Source organism: Chionomys nivalis, chromosome 4, assembly GCF_950005125.1.
Source record: "Chionomys nivalis chromosome 4, mChiNiv1.1, whole genome shotgun sequence".
In the NCBI taxonomy this organism is placed as follows: domain Eukaryota; kingdom Metazoa; phylum Chordata; class Mammalia; order Rodentia; family Cricetidae; genus Chionomys; species Chionomys nivalis.
In genome coordinates this window covers 111741373-111754825 of record NC_080089.1, presented here as the reverse complement: position 1 = coordinate 111754825, position 13453 = coordinate 111741373, and the positions used below count along the sequence as shown (strand labels likewise).

The 13453-nt window shown below is 45.6% G+C and overlaps 1 protein-coding gene across 1 annotated transcript in view; it reads right to left on the bottom strand.

Moving 5' to 3' along the window:
• The window catches only part of Gadl1 (glutamate decarboxylase like 1), a 178174-nt gene extending 166177 nt beyond the window's left edge, over positions 1-11997 (bottom strand). Inside the window, exon 1 of the mRNA XM_057767463.1 lies at positions 11861-11997. Within this exon, the coding sequence (XP_057623446.1) occupies positions 11861-11897 (37 nt within the window). The 5' untranslated portion in view covers positions 11898-11997. The remainder of the gene's footprint in view (positions 1-11860) is intronic.
• Positions 11998-13453: the final 1456 nt, after the last annotated feature.

The following is a 13453-nucleotide window of genomic DNA, read 5'->3' as shown; positions in this document are numbered from 1 at the left end:
TTGGCATTCCCCCCAACCTGGTCATAAAATGTTACCAGTTACTTCAAATCATGAGCAGGAGCTGTGATTATATATGCAAACATTTACATAAAATATTGCTTCATTTTAGTTGGCCTTCTATGAAGTTTCTTATCTGATAAAAAAATAAATCAACTATCTAGAATATACAAAAGAATGGAGAAGAAGATAAACTATGCGAGCAAAGTCAGTGCGGCTGATACACAGTAGCATTAACTCTTCCTATGGGGGATTTGTGAACAACAGCCTGGCACAGTGTTCAATCCCAGCCTTCCCTGGGCTGAAGCCCCAGAACATGACATGGTAATTCACATTCGGAAAACAGCACAAAGAGCGTGCCAAGTGGTATCATCTTGTAAAAAAAAAAACAAAAAACAAAAAACAAAACAAAACAAAAAAACCAAAAAAACCAACCAACCAACCAAACAAACAAACAAAAAACTTCATGTTAAACCCCTATGAGAAGCCTCCTTGATTCCTTTCCCAGGGCAATCTGCTTTAGCCGCCACGGGAGGCATGGCCCCAAAACAGGTGGCATCAGAGGCAGGATGATCCTGGGTTCCTTCAAGTCACCGGAGGTAAAAGATCTCCCAGCTACTTTTGGAGAGGTGGCACCTCCATTATCTTAACTGTCAGAAAAAAATTATTTTCTCTTTTATTTCTCTGGTGTGTTCTCCCTGGGTGTGGCCTCAGTTCTGAGCAGAACGAATCCTCCAAGTTAATCTCTTTTCTCTGTTAAGGTGAGGCACACGTCTTTAGTACCAGCACTCCACTCAGAAGGTCGAAGCAGGCAGATCTCTGTGAGTTTGTGACCAGCCTGGTCAATAGAGCTAGTTCCACAACAGCCAGGCCTGTTACACAGAGAAACTCTGTCTTGAAAAATCAAAAAAAAAGAATGACAAAACTCAAAAGTCTCCTACTTCACACAGTGCATTTGTTATTTGCTTGAGAGGATTTAGTCAAACAAAGCCACATTAAAAACCTGCTTCCCCAAGACATGGATATTTATTTATTCATCCAACTCAATACAATAAACATTTGCATAATGAACAGGGAAGGAAGCACTTGTCTGAGATGGTGAAGACTTGGGGGTGGGTAGCTAGAAACTTTAGAGTAAGCCCCCCAAACCTAGACCAGCTGCTCCAAGAGTTCCTGAGTGTCTTAGTTGGGTTTTTATTGCTGTGAAGAGACCATGACATGCAACTCCTCTTAGTGAAAACACTTAATTGAGGGGCTTGCTTACAGTTTCAGAGGTTCAGTCTGTTATGATCATGGCAGGGAGCATGGCAATCTGCAGGCAGGCCTGGTGCTGGAGCCGAGAATCCTACACCTTGACTCAGGGGCAAGAGGAAGCTAAATGACAGTCACCCTCAAAGCCTTCCCCCACAGTGACACACTTCCTCTAACGAGGTTACACGTCCTAATAGTGCCTCTCCATTTAAACGTCATTTTCTTCCAAATCACCACATTCCACTCCCTGACCCCCCCAAAGGCTTATAGCCATATCATAATGCAAAAATGCATTCAGCCAAACTTCAAAAGTCCCCACAGTCTCAAACTGATTTCGAAGTCCAAAGACTCTTCTAAGACACATAGCAATTTCTGAACTATAATCTCCTGTAAAAGTCAAAAGAAAAAAGCAGATTATATACTTCCAACATATAATGGCATAAATATACATTTCCATTCCTAAACTCAGGAAAGGACGCATAGCAGAGAAATGCTGGACCAAAATAAGACCAAAAACCAGCCAGGCAAACCCTAAACTATGCACCTACATGTCTTATGTCAAAACACTTTTCAGATCTCCAACTCCTTCCAGCTTTGTTGACTGTAACACACTTTTTCTCTTGGGCTGGTTCCGCTCCCTGTTAGCAGCTCTCCTCAGCAGGTATCCCACAGCTCTGGCATTTCTAACACCTTGGGGTCTCCAAGGTAACCCAGGGTTCAACTTCACAGCTTCACATAATGGCCTCTCTACTAGGCCTCCACTCAGTACATCCCTGACACATGCGTTGCTTCAGTGGCTTTATTCCATAACTGATGTGGGAGTGTCACATATCAATCTGTTGCTTTCATTGGTTAATTAATAAAGAAACTGCTTGGCCTGATAGGTTAGAACATAGGTGGGTGGAGTAAGAGGAAGTGAGGCAGACGACATGCCTCTCCTCTCTGGTCAGACGCAATGGAGCAAGCCGCCAGGTCAGACATGCTGAATCTTTCCCGGTAAGACACCAGGACACAGATTACTAAATATGGGTTAAGCAAGATATGAGAGTTAGCCAAGAAGAGGTTAGATATAATGGGCCAGGCAGTGTTTAAAAGAATACAGTTTGTGTGTTGTTATTCCGGGGCTAAGCCAGGCGGCCGGGCAGCAGGAACGCAGCCCGCAGCCCCTTAAACACATAACTCCTTTCTTTTATCCTTAACTCTAAAACCTGAATCACGCGGCCAAAGCTGCCAAGTTTTCCAAAGCTTGCTGGGGCTGGAACATGTCCCCCTCATTAAATTACATCTTCACCAGCTTTCCATGTTTCACTGCCTAAGCTTGGCTGTACTGAAGCTTGCTCTATAGACCAGGCTGGCCTCAGACTCAGAGATCTGACAGCCTGGAATAAAAGGCATACCCCACCACACCAGGCTCTGAGCTTTTCTTTAGTTCATTTTCCCAAGTAAGAAACTTATCTCAGTGGTGTCTTTCCCTGAGGTTGTCACTCCTTATATTCCGTTGCTCAATCCATTTACCTCCTTAAACATAGGATTTAGTTCCATTCCACCTCCCAGTGTTCTTTTTCTTCTCACAGTTACATTTTGTAGTCTATCCTGTCCAGTTTGTTCCTTTTCATTATAAATCTTCATGAGAGTTACCACTAATGTTCACATGACATTACATTTTTGTTTTGAAATTTCTTCTGCCCATGGAATTAGTCCCAAACTCTTCACGTCAGCCCCAAGCAGATTCTTTGAACAAGGGCAAAAAATCAGCCACTCTCTTTACCAAAAATATCACAAGAACAGTTTCTAGGCAACATACTAAAATTCTTCTCTGAAACCTCTTGAGCCAGCTCCTGACATTTCAAACCATTATCAGCACCATCTGTTGCCTTCCATGTTCCTACTAGTATGCCCCATTAAGCAGTGCCTAAATCATTCCACTGATTTCCTAACCCAAAGTACCAAAGTCCAAATTCCTCCACATAAAAGTATGGTCGGGTCTATCACAGCAGTACCCCAGTCCCTGGTACCTACTTCTGTCTTAGTTAGGGTTTACTGTTGCTGTGAAGAGACATTGTGACCACGGAGCCACCTTCATGCATTCATTCAGTCTGCAGCCTTTGAGATCCCTGGAGCCACACTGTGTGGAAAAGACTGGTCTACAGATGGTCTCCTCATCCACCTTCCACATCTGTGAGGTAAGGAGTGTTGTCTCTGCAGCCTCCCACTGAACTGGTGAAGCTCAGCCAGAAACCTCACTTATTTTCTGCTCATGGCACTGGTATGGTCCTACAGCCCCTTACCATGTCCTCAATATCAATATGACAAGTGAAAAGTAACCATGGGCCACTGAGATGGTTCAGCAGATAAAGACACTTACCACCAAGTCTGATGGTCTAATTTTTATATCCAGGATCCATCCACATGGTGTAAGAAGAGACTGACTCCTAATAGTCATTCTCTGCCCTCCATATGTGTGCCCCCACACATCATGTACACATATACACATTCTTATGGATGCATGCATACACACAACAAATAAGTAAGCAAATTGTGGAAAGAAGAAATGAAAAGTGGCCAAGGTGGCCACTTGTCAAAAAGCTAAATACTTACAGTCATTGGATTTCTAGGAACTGGTCCCTCTAGACAGCCTTTCAACTCTATCGTATGCCTTAAAACATGATTAATCTTTCTTTAGAATGGCATCGCTCCCTTTCTGGATTACTGTCTATGTTTTTAATTATTTTTCACCCAGTTGTTTCCCTGTGTCTTGTTTATGATAATGAATGCTGAAAGGGTGTAAGTGTTTAGTCCTGAGAATTAATTAGAACACATTTCAGAATCCAATGGAAAGCCATTGTTCTGAACAATAGAAACGACATTCATGCTTGTGAAAGAAGGTATAACGGGGGTAGATGAATGCAGCTGCTAAGGCTGGCTTAAAATGAATGAGAAGAACAGCCCACACAGAACAAAAGCCTTCCCCTCGGCTCCAAGCCTTCCCCTCTAATTATTTATTTATTTATTTATTTATTTATTTATTTACTTTGACACTAATAGTAGGAACTCACTTCAGGAAAAACAAATTAGTAGAAGAAGAAACTAAGAGAAATCCACCTTCTACCTAGTCATAGCCATGATCTGAGTCCCTAGGCATATCTCCTTTTCAACTTCAGTTGCATTTATATAAATGGGTTATTCCTTTTCAACAGACTGCACTTATCAAAAGTACTATTTTGCAATCTACTGTAATTTAAATAACTCAACATTTGCATTTTTCAACAAAGTCCCTAGTGCTAAATATTTAATGCCTGCCAACATTTTACTATTACTATTGAGTGGGAGAAAAAGATAATCGCTTTAAATTTTAATGAAAAACTTCAAAAACAAACTATAAGAAATGTCTGAGAATTTTTGAGCAAGATCCATAAAAGCTTAAAATATCAAAACTCTGCAAAATTACCCCATAATATATCCCATTAGTACTATTTAAAATAATCAGCAAATGGAAGCATGCTTTTTAACTATCTCATTCTAATGAAATTAATGGAAGAAACTGGGAGCTGAATATGAGACATTTAATAAGATGCTTGATTGTCTAATAATAAGCCAGATAGAGAGGATGATTTTTGTGCCTGACTCTAGAACTTCAGGATAAGTTTTAGGAGCATACGGGGCAGGAGTGGGGGGGATTCATGTGCACAGGAATCAGGGCGGTGAACATATTTCTATGCACAGAAAGGGGAGGTGATGTTTTCTAACTGTGAATCCCAGGAGCCAGAGGGCTGCAGAAGTCAGACAGGGCACGTCCCATGAGCAGCTACAAGGGGTACAGGAGTTAAAGTTCTCCAACAGAAAGAAGACAGAGTTCGGGAAAGACAGAGAGTTAAGATAACAATGTCTAAGAAGGGCTTCTCAGAGAGGTGTGGGGGGGGAGAAAGACAGAGACAAAGAGACAGAGAAAGAATGCTAAAGTTCCCAGATAAGCTGTTCGGAGAGCCAGTTGAAGTTGCTGATGTAGCCTGCTACAGGCTTCTGCCGTGAGATTCACCTTCTTGCTATAATTCATGTGGTAAACCTGAGACTCCCCGCCCCATAGCTGTGCTATATAGAGAAGAGATGAGGGGAGAGAAGCTGGGTGGTTCACTAGGTAAAATGCTCACTGTACAAGCACAGAGACTGGAATTCAAATCTCCAGCAACCGTGTAAAACGTTGGGCATGATCATTTACTGTAACCAAGCATTGGGGGCAGGGCAAAGTGGGGTGGGTGGGTAGAGACAGGGTTACTGGGGATTAGTGGCTGTGGGCCTAGCTTCAGATTTAGTAAGAAACCCTATTTGAAAGGGAATAAGGGGAAGAAAGATGGATTTCTGTAGTGCTCTTGATACAAGGTCAAAGCCCCGAGCTCTCAGCAGACGGTATAAGTCTGGTGCTGGCTATCGTGAAAAGCAGCATTGCTATGGTCCATCACAGCTTCCATGATGAACAGAGCCCGCCACGCCTCTGCTTCTAATAATGAGAATCATAGCAAAAGCAGTTAGAGAGAGTGAGTGTGTGCGGAGAAGAGCCACTGCTCGGTGTCTGTGTCTCTCTTAATCTTCCCCAGAACTCTGTGGCCAGACTTGGCTACAGTCCAGGACCGTAGACCACAGGATCTGGCTGCTCTGCCCAAGGAGATATGAGAACTAATTCTCAGCTGTGGTTGCTTTAAAACTCTCAGGCTCATGCCCCAAACAGGCAGGAAATGGTTACAAATCCATGCATTCCTGAAGTGTCTTAAAATGTCCACATCACACAGGAGAAAATGTGGAGGGCCATGGGAGGACAAAGGCCCCCTTAGCTGTGAGGCCAGCAAAGCCATATGTTCAAGATGACAAAAGTTTGGGAAATTAATATTCATAGTTGCTGATTTTGACTGTTTTTCTTATTTATTTCTTTTTCAATTACTCATCTCTTTTTAAATCAGTTGCCCTAGTGGTTTGTTTCGTGTGTGTGTGTGTGTGTGTGTGTTTAATTTTGTAGTTTTTGACACAGGGCCTTATATAGCCCAGGTTGGCCTTGAACTCTTTATATGACTGACGATGCCCTTGAATTCTGGATTCTCTTGCTTCTATCTCCTAAATGCTGGGCTTACGGGCTGGAGCCAACACACCAGCTTGCTATTTTGCATCACTGGGCAGACAGAAATGAAATGTTCAAAAATAATTAGGGGGGTCAAGTTCAGCAAAGTCAGCTGAGAGGATCGCCTGAGCGCCCAGTGACCAGCGCTGCGATTCACACTTCGGAGTGTGTGTTTATTGCACCTGCTATATCCTGTTGAGAGCAAAGCCAGCTCCTAAGCTCAGCAAGACAAGGGATCTTGAGAAATGCCCACCAGAAGAGTGACTCTCTCGGTCCTTTGCCACTGATCTAAGTCTGCATGATTTATAATCACTCCCTCCAAATTAAAACACGTTCAAGTAGTATTTTACACTCCACTGTAGTTTGTGTGAGCCACCCAACTGTCTGTGAATTTGGGTTTTCAAAAGCATGTCTGTTGTTCTATTGTTTGATGTGTAAAGACTGAAACACTTTTCCTGCTGTGAATAACTCCAAGTGGGACAAAAAAAAGGAAATATCTGTTCAAATTTTAAATGCACCCAGAACTCTGCATCACTACTTGAAGCTATCTGTTACTGCCTCTCTTTTTCCTCTTGAAACAGAGTCTCCCATAACTCAGGCTGGCCTTAAACTCACTCTGTAGCTTAGGATGACCTTGAACTTCTGGTCCTGCCCCTCTGGCTAGCATCGCAGTTGTGAGCCCCACCCCTTGTTTTATGTGGTGCTGGGGATCAAACCCAGAGTTCTCTGAGTGCTGGGAAAGCGCCCTACTGCTACAGCCTCAGAGCCTCAGACCCTATCACTGTCCACTCATCCATCACACCAAGCAAGTGCACTCAGAACATGCATTCCGTCCATGCGCCTGCATTTTGCCAAGTGCTGGGAATGCAATCCATAGAAGTAAGCCACATCCAGGGGCTCCGGGAAGGATCACAGATGAAAGAAGCAGGGGGAGGAACGGGCTACAGACACTTCGTAGAGATCTATATTTGACAAGGGTGATGTAGGGCTTACTAAATTGCTCACACCAGCTCAGAGCAGGGGTAAAAGTCTGGAAGCTAGATTTAGCAGTGACTTCCTGAGGCTGGCATTTCACCAATCATGTTGATTTTGAAAAATCCCCCTCCTGACAGTTGTTCTTTGAGTACATTCTTCTGCTCTGCTCCGATGTATGGAGCAACTTCTCAGCCCTACTGAAAACCTGGACAACAAAGACCACCAGTGGTTCCCAAGTGTGGACTGACATCAACAGTAGTCCTCAGAGAGTGCCCAGGAGTGTGGAGGAGGAGAGCACTGCAGAGTGCCCGGGAGAAGAGGGTGGAGCACTGAAGACTGCCCAGGAGCCTATGTCCAGGAGCACTGGGGGAGGGAGCACTGCAGCATGCCCAGGAGAAGAGGGTGGAGCACTGAAGACTGCCCAGGAGCCTGTGTCCAGGAGCACTGGGGGAGGGAGCACTGCAGAGTGCCCAGGAGAACCAGTAGGGAGAGCATTACAGAACACACAGGAGCAGGGACTGGGGGGGGGGGGAGGAGCAATTAACAACATGAGCTGGCTCTCCTAACTCTCCACAGTTGCTTCCTTAACTCCACCTGTAATTGCTAAACATTAGCCATCGACACATGCAAAGCCTACTATCGCCACACCCTCTCCATGTTTTTCCTGATTGTCATGATAATCTTCAGTAGTGGCTATTTTTATCCCTCTTTGCCAATTAAGAAATTGAGTCTAGGCCAGTGAGATGGCTCAGTTAGTAAGGTGCTTTCATTACTAGTGTGAATGTGAGCCCCAGAACCTATGTAAAATAGTAGCAGAAACGGTGAGGGGGAGACAGGAAAATCCCTGGGTCTTTCTGGCCAGTCTAACCAATTGGTGAGTTCCAGGCCAACAATCAACTCTGTTTCAAGACAAGGCAGAGAGCAGTAAGTAGGAAAGACACCCAAAGTTGACCTCTGACCCCCCCAACAGGCGCATACATGCACAGAGAAACTGAAGCTCACAGGACTTCAGCCATACACCAGAGAGATAGAACTGGAGGTGGGCCAGAGAACTCTCCAGGTCTTCTCCTCTTCCCTTCATTCCTATAGTTGCCCTAGAACAGCTATGGCCCTCTGGGGTCTGTCTGCCCCCACAGCACTGCCCTAAACTTGAACTCATCTTCCATGGTCAAGAGGAATCATGTCTGTGAATATGCCCGAGAGAAGGACTATTACAGAGCATGCTACCCCTCCATGCATGCTCAGCAACCAGAAGTTTCTCCCACAGGAGCAGCATGCACCCTGTCTCCACACTTATCTCCCACTCCAAACCTGTCACTCCCATGACATGAGAGTCTGACCCCAGGGTCCTCTCTGGTGTCCTTCTTATGGTCCTCAAGAGGCAGGCAAGGGATGCCACTCTAGGGACTCTGTTCCCTTTAGTACCCCGTGGAGTCAGAGGTCAGCGGCTACGATGGGGATGCAGAGCTAGCAAACTGGGGTGGACACACTGAGGAACCATTTGCACTCATTACAGCTTCCTGTCTACCAGCTTACTAATGGGCTTAGATAAGATGATCCCGGCAGCTTGGCAGAGCAAGGACAGAATCATTTGCCACATAATAGATTTGGCCCGGGTTGGGTTTCATTCAAGGAGGTCCAACCCACACCTCAAGGGACACAAGCACACCAGGATGGCTACGAATACAGTCTCAAACAAAATTGACTGTAAAATTATTTGAAACATTGGCAGGGCCTTGGCAATAATTTTAAAACTGGACTTAATAGTGGTCCCAGCAACTTTGATAAGAATGTGGCCCAGCATCACCAAAATGTTGAATAGGCCTGAAACAGGAATGGGAAGGTGGCTCAGTATTAAGCGCTCTGGTTGCTCTTCCAGAAAAAAAAAAATGTGTTGATTCTTGCTATCCACATGGAATCTTACAACCAACCACCTGTAATCCCAAATCAGGGGATCTGATACTTTCTTCTGGCCTCTGGGGGCACCAGGCACACACATGATGCACAGACATACATGTAAGCAAAACACTAAAACACAGAAAATAATTTTAAAAAATGTAAAACGAAGACACAAAAAGTGAAGGAGTCACTCACATGCATGCACACATGTGCACACAGACATACACACATACATACAAACACACACACGGAGGAAGAAAGGGAGTGAGAGCAAACTGTACTGAAGTATTGTTATCAAGGTTTCTATTTCATTCCAATATCTCTGTCTTCAGGTCTTTTCCCAGCACAGGCAAGTGATGTCTCAACAGAATAGAAAACATTGTGTTATCCATCACACTAAAATGGGAATCAGATTTCCATTGTAAACATATTTTCAACAATAACCAAATGCAATTACACAGCAACTCTATGGATGGTGGTGTTACTATTTCAATAGGTAGAGTTAAAATTTGAGTAAAACATATCTTTTATTGTTAATAAAAGTGCAATGGAGTTGAACATAATTAATACCCCAGTTTTTCCTGGATGCAAGACGTCTAGATCATAATATCTATCAAGATGTGAAGAAAAGGTAAGAATTCTTTATCAGCACTAGGATTCTACGGCCTTCAGCCATAACGGACAGATCTGCAACATACCGTGAACAAGAGAGCTGAAGACAAGAACATCGCTCAGTGTATCTATCCAATGTCACTCTGTACTATTGCCTCCTCAATACCTGAGGATGTGTGAAGTCTGACAGGCAGATCCTATACTGTTAAAGATGCCATCGTAAGAAGCAAATGGTGCAGTGCAGGGCCATTAACCACATTATCATTTTATCACCTGCTCTGAGACAGACAGACAGACAGACTGACTGACTGACTGACTGACTGAGAACTAAGTCTCTTAAAAGTTCAGGTTTAAAATGAAAGGGGCTACGGAAGTGGCTGGGTTGGTAGAGAGCTAGAGCATCATGAAGCCCTGGGTTTGACCCCGCCCCCCAGCACCACATAAAACTGCCCACGGTGGTGCAAGTTCACAACCCGAGGACTCAGGAGGCAGAGGATGGAGAATAAGAAGTTCAAGGTCATCTTTAGCTACTCAAGAGTCTGTGGCCAGCCTGAGCTACCCAAAAGATGGAGATGGAAAGGGACCTCTCAGTTGGCAAAATACTTGCCTTGCAAGAACGAGGACCTGTGTTCACTCCCCAGAACCTGTATAAGACATACTATATACATATGTAAAACATTATATACATGGGTGTGATGGCAAATGCTTTGATCCCAGAGCTGGAGACAAGAGAGTCTCTTGGGCTTGCTGGCCAACTGAGTCTATTCGGAGTGTTCTAAGATGATCGGAGAGAGGATGTTTGGTAGATAACTCCAGAGAGGCAAACAACATACCCAAGATTGATTTCTGGCCTCCACATCCACACCCATGTGTATGTACACCTGGGTATAAGTGCACCTGCACATGCACACACACACATATATGTAACCATTTGAGAGAGTGTACACACTCGCATGCATACACACACGCACACACAGCAAAACATTTGTAAAGTGTGTGGAGGCAGTTGTGTTAGGCACTCACCTTGGAGCAGCAAAAGGCGGCAGATGAACTAACGACCCAAGGTTTCTCTCTGTGCAAGAGTCCGTGCCTGGCTAGCCACTGAACAAAACACCCAACTCTGAAAGTGGCTGGTCCTCTGGGGTCCCCTGGCTCTGTTACCTGACTACCCGAAGAACAGAAACCCTGGGGGAGTTTTTCAACTCCAAGGAGTCCTCATTAAGCCTTGCTCAGTACCGTCCCAAAGGGTCTCATGCAAAGAAGAGTTACTCCGGGAGGAGGGCTCCTAAAAGGTCAACAACTAACCAGAGAGTGCAAATCGGAACAACAGTGACCTTTCAAAGGGGAGACGAACGCCTGGGGCGGCACAACGGCAGGGGGGTCCAGCCTGAAGATGTTTGCCCATTAGAAGGTGCTTACGTTGACAGGCTAGGGACATTTTATTACACGGAAAAGTAGTCTCAAGCCCTCCCCAGGAAAAAAGTTAGGAAATACGATTTTAAAGATACAGAACCAGGTGCTCTCCGAGTTATAAAGACGTCTCTACTGGCTCGTCATTCAACAGCTGAGACTGGAGTTTTATGATCCCAAGCACGCTGGGCTGTCTGTGGGCTACCGATGAGCTGTTTTTAGAGTGGAGGTTGGAAGAAGCTCACTGGGGTTGGGCAGTCCTCGTCCCAGAGCAGAAGCTGGGCTGTCAGTCTTTCTGGGAAAGCATTGGCACCCTGGCTCCAGAGCTCAAGCAGCAGACGGAGTGCCAAACAGATGCCTGCAGTAGCTCAGCATTCCATCCCCCACCCTAAAAGTGTCCCGCTGAGTTCCTTGAACTTTAAAAAAAGTAACTCTAGAATCAATAGAAACGATCTAGAAAAACGCAAAATAAGTAAATACATCTGCAAAAATCGGGACTTCTGACACAGCCTTGCTGCTTAAGGAGGAAATCGCCTGTCTGCTGTTTTCTTCTGGGCCAACCAACTAGCAGCTGCAGGACCCTAAAGCCCAGCGAGATGTGGTGGTTACCTTGGCTGGCGCCCTGGCAGTCACAGGAGTGGCTCATCGCGGCTCCTGGCTTCTTTGCTGGTGCTACAGCAGGACTAGCTCTGGATCGCGCAGGTGTAGGCAGAGACAGCTAGGGACCAGGACAAGCCCGCCACTGCTCTGCTTTGCCACCCAGGCTGCAGTGCCCGCCTCCTGAGGCAGCCTGAGGCTCTCTAAGAAGACACAGCTTGAGCCAGGGCCAGTGTCCCTCCACCCTTTCTGGAAGGTGGGGAATGGGTGCCAGGGGGCCTATCACTGGGACAGGCAGAGAAGTCCATCAACCTCAGGGGAAGGAGGGGCAGCAAGGCAGTGGGCCAGGTCCTGGGGACCCTACCACTGTCTACCTCCTCTTCAATTCCTCCCTCCCACCCCATTCCCTTGTTTTTGTTTGCTTGTCTTGAGTCAGAGTCTGACTCAGCCCTGGAACTCACTGTAAAGCTCAGGCTGGCTCTGAGAAGCGCTATATACAGCTCAGGCTGGCCTTGAACTCTCAGCAATTCTCCTGCCTCAGCCTCCCACTGATGGGAGTGCAGCAAACTGCCTTGCAGGGTCTGACCTAGACACAGAAGTCCCAAGGTAAATATGATACTGTCTGTTCCTGTTGCATTCTGGGAACCTATTTTAAGGCAGCTGCAGGGCCCATTCATTCAGGTCTGCCCTTTAAGACTAACACAAATGAGCTGGATTTTTCTTCCCTGACTTCAACATTTTGCTGCTACAATTTCCCAAGTTCGGGACAGGCAAAGTGGCCAGCAGTTTGATCCGGGATGATAATTGTATTAGCTGCTTATCTCCTTGATGGGGGCAACATACTGACAAAAGCCACAACCAGGAAGCAGGATTGATTTAGGCTCGCAGTTCCAAGGGGAGACAGGTCTATCCTGGAGGGGGAGGGAGGACAGCAGGAACACAAGGCAGTGTCACACTGTGTACACAGTCAGGAAGAGAAAAGAGACAATACTGCTGACCACCAACCTTCTCCTTTTCCTTTAGACCAAGCCCCCAAACCCTGGGATGGTACTGCCCACATCCAGGGTTAAACTTCTCTGTAAACACCCTCAGACACACCCGGAACTATGTTTCCTAGTTGATACTGTATCTACTCAGGCAGAGATGGAGGTGAGTAACAGCAGACACGAAGGAAACAAAGTGACAGTATCTTAGTTAGGATTCTGGCGCTGTGAAGAGACACCATGACCATGCAAGTCTTAAAAAAGAAAACATTTAATTGGTGGTAGCTTATAGCTCAGAGGTGCCTCCGTTATCATCATGGCGAGAAGCAAAGAGACATGTGGTGCTGAAGAAGGAGCTGAGAGTCCTTACATCATCTTGACTCACAGGCGGTAAGGAGTAGACTGTCCTGCCTGCATGGCTTGAGCATGTATGAGACCTCAAAGCCCACCCCCCACAGTGACACACTTCCTCCAACAAGGCCACACCTGCTAATAGTGCCCCTCCCTTTCGGGGGGCGTTTTCTTTCAAACCATCAGACAGATTAGAAAGATCTAATGTTTGCCTGGTCCGTGGATGGCGGATGAAATTTTGCTCTCCAATATATGTCTCCAAGCTCTTGAG